Here is a 16,337-nt window from a genome sequence, read left to right as displayed (position 1 = left end):
CCCAGTAATGCTCTCAGCAATTTATAACTCTTTCCACCCAGAGGGCTTTGTGCTGTGGCTCGTTAGCAGTGCATTCTGCGTGCATCCAAAAGAACAGACAGAAGTCCATTCTGCCACTGCTCACTAGAAACCAAAGGACACACAGAAAAAAAACTTGCTTGAAATGGGTGGCTGCAAAACCTCTGAGCAAACTCTTGTAGTGCCTATTGCCCCAGCTGCTCCTCCTGCCTTGTTGTTTTATGCCCTGCTGGCTGCTTCCCAAAGCTCAGGGTGCTCTCAGATGGGGTTAATGGGTGCTGCAGGGGTTGAGGATAATTTCACTGGGGGGCTGAGCCCTTCATTCTTCCTCGCTCCACCCAGATGGATGGAACCCCACTGAGCAGTGACCTTGAGATGTCTTCGTTACCTCCTAGAGCACTGACTCATTTCACTGTAGGACTTTGCAGGAGAGAACATGCAGCTGCACTCACGTCCTATATTTACAGTTTCAGCATAGAAAGCCTCAGCGCTCCAGTCCTGATGTGGCATGAAGCTGAATTATTAACAAGTGCTTTCTGCTAGAGGAGAAACAGCTGGTAAGAGGAAGCCATTCCTACCTGCACAGTAATCCGTATTCAGCAGGTGATGGGGGATCTGGTTACGTGGTGCTGGGGTCTGCTGATGCTTCAGAGGGAGCAGGTAGGTGCAGGTGCCTAGTGTGGTTAGTGGGAGGTTTGCTGACTTCAGTGTCTGGCTCTGGTTTGTGCAGTCTCCCCCATTCTTTTGAATTTATACTGTCCAGAGGCAAAGCAGACGAAGATTTGCTACACAGGGCTCTGCACACAGTCCCTCTTACCGAAGTTTCTTTGGTGAATGCTTTATTTTAGCTTCTGCTGTGAATGTCTTCCAAAAAAAAAAACAAAAAAACCCACAAAGAATTAATTGTGGTGACTGATCCACACCTTGACATGTGAGGCATGTCACAGCAGCTCTTCTTCAGCTTTGCTCTGCTTGGGGCCTTATTCTGCTTAAAAAATAAAGCCCTCAGAGCAGTGCTTGGGTTGAGCCTGACTTTGCCTCCATGCTACGCATGGGCAGTAACTATTCTCAGTACGCCCTGCTGTGCTATTGCAGATGTACTCAACAAACTAAGAAAGTTTGTACTAAGCATCTGTATGATAGCAATGAGGAATTAAAGACAAGCTAGCTCACACTGTAATGGCTGTGCATCTCTGGCATGGGAAAGGCACCAATCATGCCCAACACACTTATTCAGACACTAACAACTGGGGCATTTTTTTTCTCTAAGAATATTGTTGACTATCAGAGGAGGTATTTAAAGCAGTAACGACTGGAAAAGGATGGTACCCTATATTCAGTTCATTCTTGAATCAGAATGGGTTGAAAAGGACCTCAAAGAACATCTCATTTCAAACCCCCTGCTATGGACATGGCTGCCAACCACTAGAGCAGGCTGCCCAGAGCCACATCCAGCCTTGCCTGGAGTGCCTCCAGGGATGGGGCATCCACAACCTCTGGGTAACCTGTTCCACTGCATCACTATGTTTCTTTCAAATCTAAGTCAGGCAGCACCTGTTGGTCCTCTGGAGCTGTGCTGCATGTTGCAGCACGAAATAAGAAACAGAACTCCTTCCCTTGAAATATCACTGAAATGAAGGTTTTGTGGCTGGTAAAGGCAAAGACCTTTGGAGACTTTGAGGGTTGGCTGGTCATTTCCTTGCTTTACTGAAGGGACTGGCTGAAACACCTCATTCTTTGTAGCTGTATGTTGGCACTAGATGCTGAGGGAATATAAGAGGTTGGTGATTGAGGGTCCCTCTGAGGGATGCCACAGTGCTCCTCTCTAAACAAAGAGCTATTTCAGCGGTGCAAGGTGACACTCTGCTTCCTGCCACTGAAAAGAGACTTTCATTGCAAAAACTACCTGAGCTTGACGTTGCAAGATTACTGCCTCATACTCTGTGTACCATAAAAGAAACCCAACAGAACAAGGAAGGATACATCCTTGTCCAAGCTACATGCAGCAAACAGCTCCAGGAGCCCAGGGCTGGTAGCAGGAAGTGTGTGGGAATGCCATCTGGTGAAACTACTTAGAAACAGTGTGAAATTCTTTTTTCATTCACTTCCTGACGAAGTAGTAATGTGTTGCCTTAATATAGGCAAAGAGCTGCTTGTTGTTATTTATATTAGTAGCTCCTGGAAGTCCAAAGATGGGAACAGTTCTGCTGTGGTTGCTGCTGTGGGCGAATATAAGAGGAAACCTTTCACTACGTGGCTCCCCACCTCCATTCTCCCCCTAACTTTGTAACTTAAAAGGATAAGAATTTTATATATGTATTTTTCCTTAAATGGGGAACTGAAACAGATGGGAGAGAGCAAAGAAGTTGGAAGCAAAACAATTTCCAAGCCATGGCTTTCTTGGCAGAACTGCGCTTTGCCTCCTGTACTTTGAGTGTTTATGGTGAGCAGCATGTACCTTGGTGGGCACGCTTTGCAGCTCTCCGAGGTAAAAATCAGCATTTTGTTTGGTAGGGCACTGCTGAGAAGTGCTACCTGCTTTGCTACGCTGAAGCAGGGGGAGGGAAATCCAATCATGCAGAAGGGATTGCAATCATCACTTAGAAAATTAAAAAATAAGGTTACCGTGAAGATCTTAAACTTGATCTTCGGCATCTGAGTCATGTCTTTCACTATGACTCCCAGTCCTACCTCATTTCCATATCATTTGATACTGTTATAACTCCGGCTGGTATCTCTGTTCAGTGTGGTTCTCTGCTTCTAACAGAAGGCTGTATTGCAAAAAGAGGCAAAGTTCCTTATAGCCTACTTACTATTATTAGATATCTAAAGTTCTCATATATCATCATCTTATCTAACGACCTCAAGTCGTTTTACAGACCTTACTGTAGCCCCTTGGCAACTCTAAGGCAAGACAGTTATCCCCAGTTCTAGAGACTGGAACAGTCTCTAAATCCCTATCACTGAGCTTTCCTTACCAGTCTGTGCCAGAATCAAGGATGAATTTTTCAGTCCTGTGCTTTAATTGCAGGACAGAGCTTTCTAGGTCCCTGTGCTACGTGTGTGTGGGAGCGCGTGCTCAATTAGTTAGCATTTGTGCCAGGTTCATATGGGAAAAAAGCATGGTGGGGAGCTGGCCCTTCATCTCTGGGAAAGGTAGAATGAATTAAAAAAAAAAAAAGTAAGGCTTAATTAGTAAAAGAGTTTCAGCAAGAAGGAGGAGGGATAGGAGACAGCGGGTGCTGCCTGACTCTAAGGTAGCAGGGGGAGAAGCTTGGGAACCCCAAAGAAGCAAGCAGGACGATGTGGGCTGGTAGGTTGTGAGGCTGAGACCATCACTTGATATCTGGTGCCAAGGGAATGCCTTTCCCAGAGAGATACTCAAGTACTGTGAAACTGGGCCATGAGGTGTTAATTGCCAATCTGTAGAAATTAAATTTTAAAGAGCCAGTGCCTATTTAGTAGAGTACAACTCATATCAGAGAGCAACATTTCTTTGTCCTTCTGTGAGTGAAATCTCTAGTAGGATACTCAGTGGCGGATGGGGGTAGAGCTGAGGCTCTGAATGAGGCTTTAATTGCCTGATCACTGATTATTCTTCATGTACTCCTCCCAGACAAAGCACCGTGACAAAAAATGCTGCATCGGGGACACAGAGGCTATCAGCAGCACCTCTAAGTTCTCAGAAGCTGTCAGTTTTCCTCTGCTGGTGCTCAGCTCATGATCCCTAGAGGGACACCAGCCTATGGCAATACAACCGTAGGGAAGTGTGTCCATGTAGCTGCATTTGTTTATTGAAAGCTTAAATACTAATAGGAGCTGGAATTATGTGGGTGACCAGGGCACACTGCTGCCTCAAGCACTGCGTACGTAGCCACTTCAGAGTAGGAGAACCAGAAAGTCTGAACTGCAAATGAGTATGCAGTAACCAAGGGCTGGGATTTTTAAAAGCCTCAACCAAAGCCTTGGCTGAACACCAGACTGTTCCTGACTTAGCCTCAGTTTGCTTAGTTTCCCACGACTCAAGGAAAACTTTTTGCACACCTACTAACTCCTTGGGTATATCTGAGTTATTGGAAGTCTTCAAGTCTTAGCCAGGTGACAAAGCCTGGTGAATCTTGGCTAGAAAGCCTCAGCAAGAGTAAGCTGCTCCCTCTGCTCATCTGAGCATTGTAGAACATCTGTCCCCAGCTCAAACCTGGGAATGTGGTGGGGCAGGAGCAGCAAGGTCAGTGCCAAGGAGTGATTTTTTTCCTGAGATGGGATCATTCTGAAGTGGGAGGATTATTTCTGTCAGGAATAGGGAGCTGAGGGAACAAAACCCGTGCTCTTATGCTGCTGGTAGACCTAACTTGCTGGATCCTTTGCACAAAGCTTTACTGAGCAGCTGGGCTGTGAGAGGCTCCTGCAGCAGAAGTGTTAAGTGAGGATAATGCCATCCAGTTTTAAGCCCAAAGCAAGCTGTTTGGTTTTCCTTTCCTACCTTCCAGACTGTCTTTTAGTACCTGCTTACACTGGGACAGTCACAGATCTGACGTTTCCTAGCCAGCAATGGAAATCATGCATTCACAGAAAATCCCTGGGGGCCACCAAACCTAATGACAGCCAAGCCTTTGGCCTCAGATGATAAATCTGACATAACACAGGAAATCTGCAGGGGCTTGGATAGAACTTATTCACATTGTACATGAGATGCTCTATCCAGAGGAGAGGTGAAAGATCCTCTCTAGCTCATCTGTTACACCTGGGAGATACTGCTTTAAAAACAGTGGCACACTAAGCAGTTCTCCTGAGCTAAGAAGGATGTTTTATTCTTCTTGCTTTTTTAAAGACCAGTTAATCTACAGACTAAGTGACTTTCTCAGCACTTGACAGGAAAACCTGTAGCAGAGTGAGGAATGATTTTTTTCAAGTTCCAGTATAAAATATTTTAGTGAAGACCTCTTCCAGAGCCACAGGAAAACTGCACACCCAGATTGAGCAGGGACAAGTGAAAAGGCCTTTATTCCTGGCCCATTTCAGTCTTCTGTCCTAGTGTTGAAACTGAACTATTGGCACTCCTTAAAACATATCTTTGCCAGCCCCAGAGACCCACCTCTGATTGAATCTGGTCTGAAATATGCTCTTTTACCCTTAGGTGGGACTCTTCAGCATGAGTTTTGGCGTGTGCTTTTGTTTCACTCTATTTTGGGGATTTGCAACTGGTGAGAAAATGGTTTCATTTGCTTTCATTTTCATTTCATTTGAGTTAACAGTGTTCCCAAGCAGTTAAGATTATGATTGGTGCTGTCCAGTGGGGAGAAAAAGACAGGGCTCTTAATTCTATAAGACAGGTCAGCATCTGGGGGAGGAGGCAGCAACTGTTAAGTCTTTTGCTGTCAGGACGAAACCTGTGCTGGAAAGAGTCAGTCAATTAGGCTGATTTGTAGCAGCCTTACCATAAATCCTCTTTCACTCAGAGGCTAAGCTCTTGGCTGAAACATGCCACTCCAAGGAATTTCAGTACATTCTCAGACATGACACACCATCACGGAACAACGTGGTATATTCAAGTTAATAACTTTACAGTCAATGGACGTTGACTATAAATGGAGGGCAACGAAGTGCCTTTCACCTCCCTGGCCCTGCCACAGATCAGCCTTTTTCTTGCATTTTATGTTTGCTCAGCCTATTCATAAATGAAGAACAGATTTGCCAAATCAGATTTAGACAAAAAGAGCTGAGAAAGGTACCTGGGCAATAAATGACCGCTCGACCCCCACAGCATAACTTTTTGCCAACGCAGCACAACACTCCTTACAGGTGCCAAGCTGAGCTGAAAGGCAGCATGCCTTTACAGACACACCAGCGTCACCTGAGCAGACCCAAAACCATTTCTGCTCCTTCAGAAAGCTCTCATTTGCCAGAGGTTGCTCACAGCGGAGCCGTATCCGAGGTGGCTGGTGCCTGCCCCGGCCGTGCCGCGCTCACTCACCCTGCTCAGCTGGTCCAGGAGTCTTTGGTTCTGTTCGGAGAGTTCCTGGACAGCCCGTGTCTTCTCGCGGTCGGCTTCACGCAGGTGAACCTGCTGCCTCTCCAGCTCATCCTGCAGCTGCTTCACGTCGCTTTCCAGCTCGGACACCCTTCCTTCCCATTCTCCTTCTTTGTTCTCAAACCGCCTCCGCAGTTCGTGCTTCTCTTGTTCCAGGTGCTAGGTAACAGGGAGGGGGAGAAGAGGTTAGGAAGGGAGGAAAAAAGGGAATGCTGCTTTTGTGCTCAGCGCTGACTCCTTTGGTGCAGGAAGGAGAATGGTACTAGACCATGGCAGTGCTATGGAGGTGGCAATCCCACCCTGTGTCAGGGCAGGTCACAGGCACTGAACTCGCTTCTCGTTTCCAGCAGTTGGCCTGTCCTTGGCCTCTGTAGATCAATGCATTGAATTTTTACTGAAATAACTGCCAAAAGAGTAATACAGGCTGTGTGGCAATAGGTGGAAAATATAGGTTGGGCAGGCCAATCGATTAGCAGAGCCTAGCTAATTCCAAAGCAGTATTTCAGTGGGCAGTGGCAGAATTCTTTTTAAAATTGCCTTTACAGTCACAATTACACAAATTGTACCCTTACTGCTGATGAAGAAACTAGATGAGGCATCCTTCTTGTCATACGGGTCTTACGAACAACAGTTGAGTCATCTATCCATTTGCTCTTTCTATTCCTGACCTAATTAGTTGCCTGGTGATTTGATAGTCCACAGTAACTCCATTGTTTGATGCAGTCCCCTCTGGGGTGGCAATGGATGCACTGAAGTAGTTTCTCTAGACATGACATGTGCACATTCCAGGTCGCAAGTCTTTCAGAAACAACCCTGAGCTCTGGAAGCTGCTCTGTTTAGGACTGGTTGCAAAACGAGGGACAGCACGAACCTGGTGGAACTTTTGGATGCCTTACAGGCTCAAGTTAAATGAGGGCTCGACTGATACAGAGCTGCAAATGAGGTCAAAATAGATTTGTTGTGCTCATTTGGAAGAATCTCTGCTCTGAAAATCTGAGTGTGGATTTCCCCTGGTGACTGCAACCACGTGCATACTCGTAGAGCAGTCAGACTGGGACATGGCCACGTCCTAAGATTAGTAGGAAACCGAAAGAGCAGGAGCCCTCTCCTTGCTCTTTGTTTTCTGTCCCCCATAATAAACTGCTGCTACTCTCGACCAGATCCATGGCCTTTTAGGAACATGTCTCAGCAAAGAACGGAAATCATCCAGGCCCAGAGCTGGCAGCGTTTTTCCCAGCTTATCATCCCCCAGTGAGCAATCCCCTATGACGCTTATGTTAGGAAGGGAAAATAAACCCGCTAGAAGGGAAAGAAAATTGCACTGCATTTATGTGAAGTGGCTTTTTATTGCTTGTTAGGAACACAGGCTGTGAGGTGGCAGTTTCCCCTGGGTGCCTACTGCTGATGACACACAGCCTCCCTTGCGGGGTCTCTGTCACCTTCCTGGGCAGGTGTGAATGTCACAGCTCTGCAGCACTCTGGCCTGTGTTATCACTAATGTTCCTCCTGCTCTGCAGAAGATGTCATATTGTCTCTTTCTTGATCTTATCCCTATCTTCTACATTCTCTCCAGCACAATGTAGCAACGCCCTGCTTGTATCCCTCTCAATCCTTCTGCAAATCCAGGACTTTCTAAAAAAAAAAAAACAACCCTCAGATGCAAGGGGTAAAAAACAAAGACAGGTGTTTCTTTGTGTTGCCAGATGCTGAAGGAACAAGCAGCCCTTGCAAATACTCAACGTTACGACCCTTATTTTTAATGCACTAAGTAGGCAGGAGCTCCTAGCACAAGGCCTGTGATAACTAAGGGTGGCTGGAGCAGCCACAATTCCACTTTCAGCAGCGCACTAAAAACGCTGTATTTTACAGCTCTGTCTCTCTCACTGCTAGGCAACGTTGAGAAAGATCCAGGGCCTTCTCTAAATGGAAGGTGGGACTTCAGGCTGCTGAGGAGCAGCAGTGCAGCTGAAGTTCCCTAGCACACACACACACGTATCCACGTGTGATTCAGAAGCCACTGACAAGCCCTCCCAACCATTTACCAACCACTTTGGTGCCTCAGTGCAAAGGAAAACTCGTGCCACACACAGTTTCCAGCTCTTGCACTCACAGAACCATCGAATCACCAAGGCTGGAGAAACCTCCAAGATCATCCAGTCCAACCTGCCACCAATGTAACCCCACTAAACCACGTCCCTTAGCAAAAGCTGAGATGGGACAAGCGTCTCTGTACCAACAGAACAAGATATGAATTGTCTTAACCACTTTCAGAGGATAAAACTGGGATCATAGATCAGAGTTTATTACAGGACTTCAGTTGTGTGTTTAGAAATGAACTGAAATTCAGTTTGAAGAGAAATAATTGCCAGAGTAGGAGCATATGGTGGGAATTCTGAGCTTCAGTGCCACACCTGCATAATCAGAATGTATTTGGCCACCAGTAGCTATCTCTGCTTTATGTGTGCACAGCCCTGGGAACAAAGTTAACAAAGGCAGAAGAGATGTTTCTCACCATCGTGGTGATAACACTGCAAAGGCAGTCTTGAGGCAAAGTACCAGAAGAGCAGGCCAGCACGCTGGCTGCTGGGAAATGGGGAGGCTTCACTGAGTTCCCCTAACCAACCCTGGGCTGCTACCTGAAGGGAAATCTCTCCTCCTGAATCCTGTTCACACATCACTATAGCAGTGCAATGTGATCAAGGATCCCATCTGGGACTTTGGTTCCAGACATAGGAGAGCTGTCAGTGCAGGGAAGGAGGTGAGAGATGTGAGTCCTTCGTCCCCATTCCCCCGAAATGGACAAGCTGTGAAAATTAGTTCATGTCAGTGGCAACAGGAATAAGCCAGCTTCTAATCTGCAGGAACAAGGACTCCAGGGCTTGTGTTGTCGAATATTACAAGTTTGTGTTGTGTGTATGGGAACTGTTGAATCACGGCCTGAACCACTGATGGATCACCTGAGGTGAGCACTGAGTCAGCCATGGGAGCACAGGTGTAGGTAATGCACCTGTGTGAGCAGAAGGGGTGGAGTCTGGCTCCACCTCTCCCAGACCCCATTTAAGGGCTGACCACCACTGGGGCAGGGTCTCTTTATGGAGACTGCTCCTTTAGGGTTTCCTATTGTGAGCCTAGGACACGGGTGAGCATTTTCCCCTTTATTTCAGTTGTCTGTTTTCCATCACAATAATCTGTCTAACTATGCCATCTATAAAATATCTTGGCTACGATACCATTTGGTATTATTCATTCTGTTAACCTCACATCCTACAGTGTGTCAAGTAGCACAGCCTCAGGTCTGACCAGCTGGGGCAGAAAAAACCCCCCGACCCTTAAGCAGAGAACTCCTGTCAGACATATCACCTGAAAAACCAGAACCTGTCATTCAACTGGAAAGTTGGAGCAACAGCAATGGGATGAAAAATGTAAGCATTTCTCATCCCTTCCTTCACCTTTTAAATGGATCCATAGCAGAGGAGGTAAACATCTGGGGAATGTTACTTAAAGCACTGTAAAACCTTTCATTTTTCCCCCTCTCCTTTTCACCCTCACGCTTTGCAACGTGTTGTTCGAGACCCCAGAACTTCCCAGGAAGTGCCCGAAGTTGTGCTTTTCTCTTGGATGGTAGGAAAGGATTTACTCCAACTCCTGGGGAAACCACGTCAGCACAATGCCACCGATGTCTGTTCTTGCTTAAAGACCAACCTGAAAACATTCACCCCGGCAAACCGTAATACCCTGAGAAACTCTAATCTGAGAAATGGTGCTGCTAAGTAACAATGTGGGCAAACGTCACCTTCGGTATTGTTTCTAACCCAACAGTAAATGCAGAGAGATCTCCCTGCAAAGAGGAAGGGAGCAGCTACGGCGAAGCGCTGAGTTTATTAACAGAGAAGAATTTCTCCTCTGGGGAAGAAAAAGATCTGAGAACAAAGGCCGTGCAGTAATCCCACGGATCCACTCGTGCTTGAGGGCTGTAAGTCCGTGAGGAACGAGCACAGGGATAGGTGGGACTGCAGAAGGAATCACTTTAGGGCTGTTACTTGAAATTTGGGTGTTAACCATTGTTCAGACGCTCTCCAGGAAGGTGAGCACTGTACTGCAACTCAGAGCTTTACTGCTTGCTCAGGGGGTGTACATTTCAAGAATATCTATGAAAAAAACACGACAGTCGTACGCAGTGGCACGAGAGAGTTCTGAAAGAAGCTCCCTACACGACTTTTCCTTTGTAATAGCTCCATCTCAACCTTAAAAATCGATACGTGGCTCCATCCACCTGGCGCAGCTGCTGGCAAACGGCTCTGTGAGAAACCTGTAGGTATTTTGCGGAGCGAACAGCCAGCAGAAGCGTATCAGCAGGGCTCATCTCTCATCTCCTGCCATGCCTAATGCCTCAGCTGCAACAGCTTAAGCAGAGCGGGTCCGAACGCTCCGTGCCTCCATATCAACGTAACTTCGGAGGCATTTCTGCCACAAGCCGAGCACGGAGCGCGTCTCCCCGCCCGGGTAGGACGTGGGGCAGAGCAGCAGCCGGGGCCTCCCGAGCGAGGCTGGCAGCCCGAGCCCAGGCCCGCACGGCAGCCGGGGAGCGGGGACGGCAGCACCCCAGGCCTAGGAGGGGTTTATAGACCTTTTCTACTCTATCGCGGCCGCGCCCCGGTTCGTCGGGGAAGGGGAGAGAGCGTTGGGCTCCCGGGGAGCGCGGCCCCGAGCGTGGCCCCTGCGGGCCGGCCTCACCTCCAGCTTGTCGGTGAGCTCCTTGTGCATCCTCTCGTACTGGCGGCTCATGTCCTGGTTGCGCTCCAGCAGCGCCTTGCCCAGCCGCGCCGCCAGCACCAGGTCCTTCTCCTTCTGCCGGATCAGCGACAGCAGCTCGGGGTCGCGGGCGGCGGCGGCGGGCGGCGGCTCCGGCGGTTCCCCGGCGGCGGCCAGCAGCGCCAGCTCCTCCTCCAGGGCCAGCTCCAGGGCGGCGGCGGCGGCGGGCGGCTCCATGCCGCCGGCGCTGTCCGCCTCCGCCGGTGCTGACCCGGCGGCGGGCAGGCGCAGGCACGGCGCCGACATGGCCCTGCGCGCCGCCGCCGCCGCTCCGCTGCGCCCCCCGCGCCCGGCCCGCGGCTGCGGCTGCTGGGCGGGGAGCGCCGCCGCCCCCGGCCCCCGCCCCCCGGCGCCGCGCCCGGCTCTCGGCGCCCCGGCTCGGCCCCGCGGACGCGGCGCGGCGTGGGGCTCAGCCGGGCCCGCGTCCCCCCGCGCCCGACCGCCGCGATCGGCTCTGGCCGGCTGTGCCGCGGGACAGGGGGGAGAATCCTCCCGAAACGCCGCGCTGGCGTGAAAAGCCCAAGGACAGAGCCCGGCGCTCCGGTGGGGCATAGCGCTTCCTGCTCGCTGCCCCGCTCCTCCGGAGCCCCGGCTGGGCTCTGCTGGGGAGGAGAGCGGCTCTCAGCGCCTTTTTGCCCCCTGATTCGCACCTGGAGAGCTGACTACAGCTTCCAGCAGCCACTGGGGCTTGCTTTCGTTTTCTGATTGTTTTGGATGCTCCCGGATAAAATGTGTCCTAACAGCGGCTTCACTGAATGTTGGGAGTTGTAGTCAATCTGCTCATGGCGCTTCTGTCTCTGGGAAGAGCCTTTACCAGGGGCGGGATTTGCAGGTAATCCCACTCCGGGGACTTGGTCATTTTATTTTCTTTTGTTATTATTTTATTATTTCATTTCATTTTACTTTATTATTTTATTTTTATTATTTATTTTTATTTGACTTTATTATTATTTTCTTTCATTTTTTAAATATCATTTCACGTTTATTTCATGTTTATTTTATTTTACCTTTATGCCCCCTTAGGTCCGGACATCCCTTCCTTTCTTGCCACAAGAGGGGAGGCTGAGGCAGAGTGCAGCAGGGGCACGTCAGCTTGGATGGTGCTCACTCACTTTCTTGCGGTGCTTTAATTTCAAAGCAAGTGATTGAACAAAAGCTTTTTGTTGTTGTTTGTATTTAAGAACACCTGTGCTTTTGACTTCCAGAAGCACGAAATGATGGATTTATAGCTTTTATCCCCAGACTCCGCTTCCGTGGGGTTTGTTCTCCTTCTATAGGCATCCACTTGGGCTGCGTCCATCTGTGTGCAGCTGCCCACATCAGTCCCCAGGAGCTTTTTGGCTGGGCTGCCTGATGGCTGATGCAGCTTTCTGGCACGGCTGGCTGCTGCCTCGTGACAGACCCGGGGCACTGGAGAGCTGCTGATTATTCACAACGGTCAGAGCATGAATTGTGGCCACGCGTGCTCCTCCTCTGGCCATCTGCCACTGGGATGTGGCTTTTTGTGGGGGACGTGCCCCAGGAGCCCAGCTCTCAGGACTGGTTGGTAGGTGCCCTTGTCCTGGCACCGGTTCTTTTTCTGATGCCAGCACCTGCTCTACTGAAGCCAAGTGGAGGCCCACTGCCTCCACATGGTAACTGTTGGCCATTAGGACCCTGATTTCTTTTGCACTGGTGACCCAGAAGTGATTCCTCCTTTATCTCGTAGCAGTTCCCCAAACACCAGTTTTTCCAGACCTTTTGTCCTTGCAATCAGCTGGGGCCTATGACACCCAAAAGCAGAATTTAACCTGAAGGGTGGTGGCTCCAACAGCACTGCTGCTTTTACAAGAATCCCCCTGCCCTGATGCGGGAACCTGGCTTGCATGGGTTTGTTCATCACTGTTTAAACAGAGGAGGGAGTTTAATGATTAAACTGAATGTGAGCACCTTCTGCTGGAAGTGCCTACTGCAGCAAACCAAGCCTGGTGTGATTAATGAAATCCATTGTGGCCTTAATGTTCATCTCTAATGCTTCTTTCAGTGTGCAAAACAGAAAGAGATTATATCGAGATGGTTTTAATCCCCCAAACAAAGCCTGAAACAAACCCCAAAGCTGCATCTGTTTGGATGGGGAGGGAAAAATGCTATTGCTTGATGGAGGAGATGTAAATCAGTGCCATATATTGCAGGTATGGCACCGTCTCAGTCATGCCTCTCCACAAGCTTAGTGCTCATTTGGGGCCCATTGGCTGCATGACATGACAGTGTTATCAAGAGTAACCCTGGATTAAAGCTTTGTTCACAACACGACCTGTGATTAAAATTCAACTTCAATAAAAAATCCAGTATCCTGTAACTTTAATTATTGGTCTGACTTTTTAGAGATGTACATACATTTAAAATCTCTTTATAGACCACTTTACCAGTATTCTGTCTTGTATGCATTATCCCAATCAAATGGAAAATGGGTAAGGATCCATCAGTACAGAAGTACAGATGGGCTCGGATATGTCCTTTGGAGAACCACAGCCAACAAAACCAAAGGGGTGATGACAGCACAGAGCCTTTCTGGCTCTCCCTATGGACAGACTGATTCAAGCAAGCAGAGAATTGAGAGTAAGTAAGAAATGCAAGTGATATAATCACATCACAGGTATGTGCGGCCTCTCATCCAGGGTGTATGCGTTCCCAGTGGCATTAGGAAACAAAGGGGAAAATGAAATACTGGTATAAGAGATCACCCTTTTCCTGCTCAGGTGGGAAACTTTGAGGGCTGCAAAAGAAAAGCAAGCAGCAAAAGTTAGTCTGACTTTGACAGGGAAAAGGACAGCACTGACTTTCTTCTTAAGTAATGCTTCCTTCTGGCTTTTCCCCATCTGACGATCAACCAGCTCAGAAACGAAGCCATGGGAAGGGCTGGAGGACTCACCTGAAGGAGCCACTCAGGGCACGTTGCTCTGTTGGATGTGTTCCCAAAGGATCGAGATACTGAAACGGACAATCCAATTTAAGCAGCACATATGGCAGTGTCCTCCCCAGAGGGTCAAGGAGAGGTGAGCTTAAAGCTGCGCATGCTCTTCAAGCCCAGTGTCAAGTGCTCTGTTTGAAGTGGTGCTTTGAAATGAACATTCTGCCTTCTGGGGGTTCCACTGTTGGGTCTCTTCACAGTGGAGGTGAAGCAGAGGGTCTGCACCTTTGGTTGTTACACCAGGAAACACTGGCATACACTGAGCTGTGCGAGTGAAGCAGAACAAACCATTTTTAGCACATCAGAAAAGCTACAAATCCAATAAAGACCCGAGTGCTTCCACTTCGGCTGTGAGGGCAGCAGGCAGAAATGGAGCACTGCAGGAAATCATCCTCTGTTATTTCGAGTAAGGAGTCTAAAAGATGTGTTGCAGGAAAGCCACAGGCGGACCTGTGCAAGCAGATTGTTGTCCTATGCTTCCACATCCAACTGCGATGAGAAAGGAATTCCCATCAGCATCCTTAATCTTCCTGTCAGGGGGCTGACACTTCCGGGGAAGACGTTACGATATCTCGGGTTTCCTTTGCCATTTTCTCTCTTATCTGTGTGAATGATTAATTGCCTGATTTCTCTCTTTGCTTTGTTGCACTTTCTTTCTTATCAAAGTTTTAAGTTATGCTGGTGGTTCATGTGCATGCATGCTGAGGTGTTTTCTGTGTTCCTCAGCCTCCTGCTGCTGCAAGGTGGGCAGCAAGAGGCGCGGGCAGGCAAGGAGAGTTTGCTCAGAGGTTGCAGTTACCCAGATGAATAATTAAAGGAAATACGTGTCTTGTTTTCAAAGCAGTCCAGAACTGCAAAGCTGGAGATAAGACTCCTGTGCGACCTTTCTTTCCCTTTGCTTCTGTAACATCCAAAGCTGTCTGGTCTGTGTGTGCCCAGGTTCTCCCCGGTGCTAGGGATGGGAAATACAAGATGGGAAAGTGATTGGTAGAGATTGGCAAGGGAGAAGAGGATAAAAATTCCTGGTTTAACTGAAGGGAGAAGAAAGCAAAGTGGCTATGAGTGATAGCTGAGCAACATGCAGTAAAACAAAAGACCATCCTCATTCTTCCCAAGACAACAGATCCCCAAGGAGTTCCCAACAAGCTTGTTTCCCATGGTTATCAACATTATGTCCTAAAGAGCAGAAAAAGCACTGACACCAAGGTGACTCATAACATCGAAGTTGGGAGAAAAATGTCTTGATTGCTTAAGGGTACAAAAACATGGCCTGAGTGACTCAGTACTGCCTAAGGACAGAGCTGACACCTAACTGCTGCCAAGCTGTGAGGAACAAGGGATGCAAAGGAAAAAGAATAGGATAATGGATTTAACTTGTTATGTAGCACATATGAGGATTGTGCTAAGGCACCTATGAGCTACAGATAGAAATACACTAATACTATAGCTTTTAGTCACTGTTTCAGGTGTGAAGCTTGGAAGCAAGTCATAGCCATCTCTCCAGACAACGCAGACAACAGCTTTGAGCACAAACAGAACTCTTCTGGAGCTCGTGGAGTCACACAGCCAATATTTCATGCCAACTTGAATCGTTAAGGCTATTGGTCTGGCAGTTTGACTTGGTTTTGCTCCTGGTCCCAAAGGGCTGGGTGACATATGTGACACTTTGCTTTGCACCTAGCCTCCTTCTTGACTTAACTACTCACCGAGGAAAAAAACTGTTGTGGCAGATGGGAAAGTTCACTCCAGGCAGACTCTGGACACAGAGAGAGTCCAAGGTGAGAGTCTGAGTGAGATGTTCTTGCTTGCATTTCTTCATAAGAAACTATTAGGTCCTAGCATTACCTTCAGTGGTATTGGCCACCATACAGTTTTGCCAACATTAAATGATTAGGTGTGACTTTGTGTTTTGTTGCAGGGAAAAAAATATATATATATATTTCTTTAGGACCACCTTGCTCTGCTTCTTATGTTTATGCTGTGATTTGTAGTGATTCACAAAGGAATGGTGATCTTCGATCTAGCATCATTAGACTGTAATTGAGTGTGTTGACATGAAGCAATCTTTGCTGTAGCACAGCCTCCTTCACTCACTGTTGTGGTCAATCATTTCATGACAATGGCAATTCTACCAGGTATTTGTGCTTCATTGAACAATTATGTTGTTATGGAAACTGGTATTCTATAAATTATCTGAAGAGAGGCCTGATCCATTTATTGCGAACAAGAAGTTTGAAAGTACAAGATACCATCACAAATTATAATAAAAAAGCTACACATCTACAGCTCATTAGCTGCTTCACGTCAATGGCAATGCCTTAGCATCTGTGCAAGATCTGACCAGCTAACCCTCATAGAAAATGAGTGCCAGTGGATGTGCCCAGCTGGAGATGAGCTGGTTCCCGTGTGTGGAGGATGTTTGTGAGTGCCATCCACGGGGCTCATGAGCACTTAAGAATTTACCCTGTTCGTGCTGTGGCCAACGCTGCAACTGGCTGCGGCAGGGAAGATGTGTCCTTTTGCCTT

At 48.1% G+C, this 16,337-nt stretch overlaps 1 protein-coding gene across 1 annotated transcript in view; it reads right to left on the bottom strand.

Moving 5' to 3' along the window:
* Nucleotides 1–11,122, bottom strand: part of BICDL1 (BICD family like cargo adaptor 1) — a 40,976-nt gene extending 29,854 nt beyond the window's left edge. Inside the window, exons 1-2 of the mRNA XM_065738654.1 lie at nt 10,784–11,122; nt 5,993–6,208 (exon numbers count right to left, since the gene is read on the bottom strand). Of these exons, the coding sequence (XP_065594726.1) occupies nt 5,993–6,208; nt 10,784–11,107 (540 nt within the window). The 5' untranslated portion in view covers nt 11,108–11,122. The remainder of the gene's footprint in view (nt 1–5,992; nt 6,209–10,783) is intronic.
* Nucleotides 11,123–16,337: the final 5,215 nt, after the last annotated feature.

This window comes from Cyrtonyx montezumae, unplaced genomic scaffold (assembly GCF_038088225.1).
Source record: "Cyrtonyx montezumae isolate F1298 unplaced genomic scaffold, pur_monq_1.0 scaffold_23, whole genome shotgun sequence".
In the NCBI taxonomy this organism is placed as follows: Eukaryota; Metazoa; Chordata; class Aves; order Galliformes; family Odontophoridae; genus Cyrtonyx; species Cyrtonyx montezumae.
This window is presented reverse-complemented; position numbering and strand designations above follow the sequence as displayed.